The sequence below is a fragment of the Corticium candelabrum genome, chromosome 17 (assembly GCF_963422355.1).
Source record: "Corticium candelabrum chromosome 17, ooCorCand1.1, whole genome shotgun sequence".
Lineage (NCBI taxonomy): Eukaryota > Metazoa > Porifera > Homoscleromorpha > Homosclerophorida > Plakinidae > Corticium > Corticium candelabrum.
The window spans coordinates 1,084,573-1,088,550 of NC_085101.1; the positions used below are offsets into that span (position 1 = coordinate 1,084,573).

The 3,978-nt window shown below is 48.0% G+C and overlaps 1 protein-coding gene across 1 annotated transcript; it reads right to left on the reverse strand.

Moving 5' to 3' along the window:
* Positions 1–20: 20 nt before the first annotated feature.
* Positions 21–3,978, reverse strand: LOC134193083 (uncharacterized protein K02A2.6-like). Its single transcript, XM_062661872.1, has one exon. It carries the CDS (start codon positions 3,841–3,843, stop codon positions 199–201), a length of 3,645 nt encoding a protein of 1,214 aa, XP_062517856.1. The 5' UTR covers positions 3,844–3,978; the 3' UTR covers positions 21–198.

The following is a 3,978-nucleotide window of genomic DNA, read 5'->3' on the forward strand; positions in this document are numbered from 1 at the left end:
AGGCACCCCTCTGTAATGTCCTTTGTTACGTGCAGCAACAACTCAACGATATGTATTGGCTACCAGATAGAGCGAACTAAGAACACAAGCTGGCGCGTCTACTCTACACTAAATCGAGTCTGCGCGTATGCCGTAACGCGCGCTACATGTACACTACGACATACATTACATCTCTCTTCCTTTACTAGAGTTGTACAGTCACAGGTCCAGCTTCTTAGGCTTTCGGATATTTCTGCCAGAACGAGTCACTTGCGGGTTGGCGGTCACTGGAGTTGTATTTCGGTCAGAGCTCTCCTCCATTTCGCTGACTGCTGCTTTGGGTGTATCCGGTAGAGGTGAGGCTATATTGTCCGAGTTTAGACTGTTGTATCCGGTTGTAAAATCGAGCCTGGACGTGTCATTGACAAGAGAACTGGCTTCTGGGTACGGTCGAAGATGTCTTCGATTCCGTCTGTACTTTCTTCCACTCTTCGGACATTCTACAACAAAAGATCGTGGTGACTTGTGTTGTTGGTCGACCTTGGCTGGGAGCCAAGCGTTTGATTCCGGCAGTGGTGCCATCCTTACTGCGTCTTCGGGTCGTAGAGATGGTAATGGTTTCACTCCTGGTCTGGAATCATAGTATTGCTTTTGTTTCATCTTCTCCATCTGGAAGTGTCTCTGAACAGACTCTCTGTTGTAGGAGGTATGTTCTAGTAGCTTTCTGGATGAGGGAAGTGTGTTACGAGGACGTCTTCCCATGAGCAGTTGAGCAGGTGACAGGTTGATGCCTTCTAACGGGGTTGTTCTATAGTCCAAAAGGGCTTTCTGCTTGTCTTTGACTTTCTTCCAGAGGCGTTTCACTGTCTGTATTCCTCTCTCCGCCTCACCATTGCTCTGCGGGAAGTGAGGACTGCTAGTTATGTGGTCGACACCGTATTCCTTGCAGAATTGTTGGAAGTCTGATGAGCTGAATTGCGGACCATTGTCACTCCTGCATTTCTCTGGAATGCCGTGTCTACAAAACTGGTTCTTCAGCGCTTGGATTGTAGAGGACGTGGTCTGGTCTTGCAGCTCATCCACTTCAATGAATTTTGAGTAGTAATCTACCAGTATGAGATAGTGTTTGGACTCAAAATGGAAAAGGTCAATTCCCACTTCAATAAATGGCAGGTCTGGGACTGGTGTTGGCATGAGAGGTTCTGGTGGTAGTCTGTTTTGGTACTCCGCGCAGCGGTCACATCTCCGTACAGTGTCTTCTATCTGGGCGTTCATGGCTGGCCAGTACATTACCTCTCTGGCGCGTTGTTTGCATTTCACTACTCCAAGGTGTGACTCATGAAGTAGTTTCAGCATTTGGGAACGAAGGCTCGGCGGGATTACTATCCTTGTACCCTTGAAGATGATGCCATCTTGTACTACTAATTGGTCTCGTGAGTCCCAGTACGGCCGTGCTGTAATGTGGACGTCCTCCCGCCGTTCTGGCCAGCCTGAGAGGATAACAAAGTGGAGGTTCTTCAGTTCTGTAGACGTCGCTTGTTGGATCTCCGAATGTTTGGTACCCGTGATTGGCACAAATTTGAGTGTGTTGATGTATTCGAGGTCGTCATTGTTTCCGGGTTCTTCACCTGGGATGTAAGCTCTCGAGAGGGTGTCTGCTAGTTGCATGTCTTTCCCTTTTCGGTAGGTGACAGTCAAGTCATACCATTGAAGCTTGAGCATCATCCTCTGCAGTCTCATTGGTGCCGACAGTATGGGCTTCAGGAAAATGCTTTCCAGAGGTTTGTGATCATTGTATACTTGTACGTGTCTTCCGAAGACATAGTGATGAAACTTTGTGGTTGCATGGACAATCGAGAGCATTTCCTTCTCAATTTGAGCATACCTCGACTCAGTAGCCGTCATCGATCTTGATGAGTAAGCTACTGGCCTGCCGTCTTGGAGTAATACCGCCCCTACGCCTGTGCTGCTCGCATCGCATTGTATCTCTACTGCTTTCCGAGTATCATAGTAAGCTAACACTGGTGCATGGGTACACAGCTCCTTCAGCTTCTGAAAGCTTGCTTTGTGTTCATGTTGCCATTCGAACTTCACATCTGTCTTCAGAAGTAATCTCAGCGGCTTGTCCACGTCGCTTAGGTTTGGAATGAATTTTGCCAAGTAAGTGACGAAGCCTAGAAACCTTTTGACGTCACTTTGATCCTGGGGATCCGGCATCTCCGCTACTGCCTTTATCTTTTCTGGATCTGGCTTTAGCCCTTCGGCTGTGATGAGATGTCCGATGTATCGAACGGATGGTTGTCGTATGTGACATTTCTCGTAGTTGAGGCGTAAATTGTAGCTGGTGGCTCGTTCGATTACTTGGTGGAGTATCTGGTCATGATGTTTCATATCCCGGCCAGCTATCAATATGTCATCCATGATGGCGGTTGCCCCTTCGATACCTTCCAGCATCTGGTCCATGATTCTCTGGTAAATTTCGGGAGCACACTTTAGTCCAAAAGGCAGACGTAGCCACCGGTACCTCCCCATGGGGGTGTTGAATGTAGTTAGCATTGATGACTCGTGGTCCAATTTGATTTGCAGGAATCCAGACTTCGCGTCTAGGACTGAGAAGACCTTTGCGCTTGGAATGTTGCTGACGATTTCCTCAATTGTCTTCATGGGATGATGTTCCCGCCTAATTGCCTTGTTTAGGTCTCGAGGATCGATACAGATCCTCACTTTGTCCTTCCTGAGGGACACTACCATGGAGCTAACCCACTCTGTGGGTTCTTCTACTCTGGTGATAAAGCCATCGTTCTCCATTTCTTTCAATTTCTCTATGACCTTGTCCCGTAGCATGACAGGTTGTCTTCTTGTTGGATGCACTACTCCTTTGGCACTGGGGTCGATTTTGATGGTGTAGGTGCCGGGCAACGTTCCAGTTACATTTGCCAAGTCAGGGAAATCCTGAAATTCGTGTGGAAGTTGTGTCTGTGTTTCCACGCGCGTGTTCACTTTGCTCACTCTCTGTATGAGGCCTAGCTGTTCTGCTAGATCGCCTGATATGATGTTGTCTTGCTCTAGGTCAACTATTTCGAAGTCAGTTTCCAGGTCAATGCTATTGTATCTGATGGGAATTGTTGCCACGCCAAGGGAGTTGATCTTGTGGTTGCTGTAAGAGTAGAGATTTATCCGTGACCTCCTCAGGACACTCTTATTGCGTAGTTTCTTGTATTTGCTGGCAACTATGACATTACACTTTGCTCCAGTGTCAATACGGAACGTTTTGGTGCTTCTTCCTACTTCCAGTCGTACTAACCATCTGTCTTGCTTGGCTCGATGTGAGGGTTCCACAGCGTTTATGTAGGATCTGTCTTCCTCGTCCTCTGTAGAGTCGCTGTCTTGTGCTGTATAGCTGACCTCTGGACTCCGAGGCTCCATTGCGTAGACCCTGTTGGTCTTTCTAGCTCGACATACGGTCTGCCAGTGGTTTCTCTTCTTGCAGTATGTGCAGGTTGATCCTAGTGCTGGGCATTTTCCTCTTGTCTTTTTGTGTGTCTGGTCATTGCCGCATCTGCCACATGTGTGCAAATTCTGCGGTTTGTCGCGTGCCTGCTGTTCAACAGCTGGATAGAGTTGTGCTTTCTTTGGCTTGTAGATCGCCTTCTGTGGTTTGACAGCGGCTATTCCAGAGTCTTCGCCTCTCATTTCTCGCAGTTGCTGTTGTGACAGCTCGAACTGTCGAGCTATTTGTATGGACTTGGCAAGTGTAAGTTCTTGACCCTCATAGAGTAGGCGTTCCTGTACTTTCTTGTGACGTGAGCCATTGATGATGCCATCGATTAGGATGTCTTCTGTGTCGTGGAACTGACAGTCCATGGCTAGAAGGCGTAGGTCTTTGAGGAACGTGTCGAAACTCTCGTCCTCCTTTTGTACGCGTTGGTGAAATCGGAAGCGTGATACTCTCTTGTTCTTCCTAGGGCTTACGTACTCCTCGTACTTCCCTAGAACCTT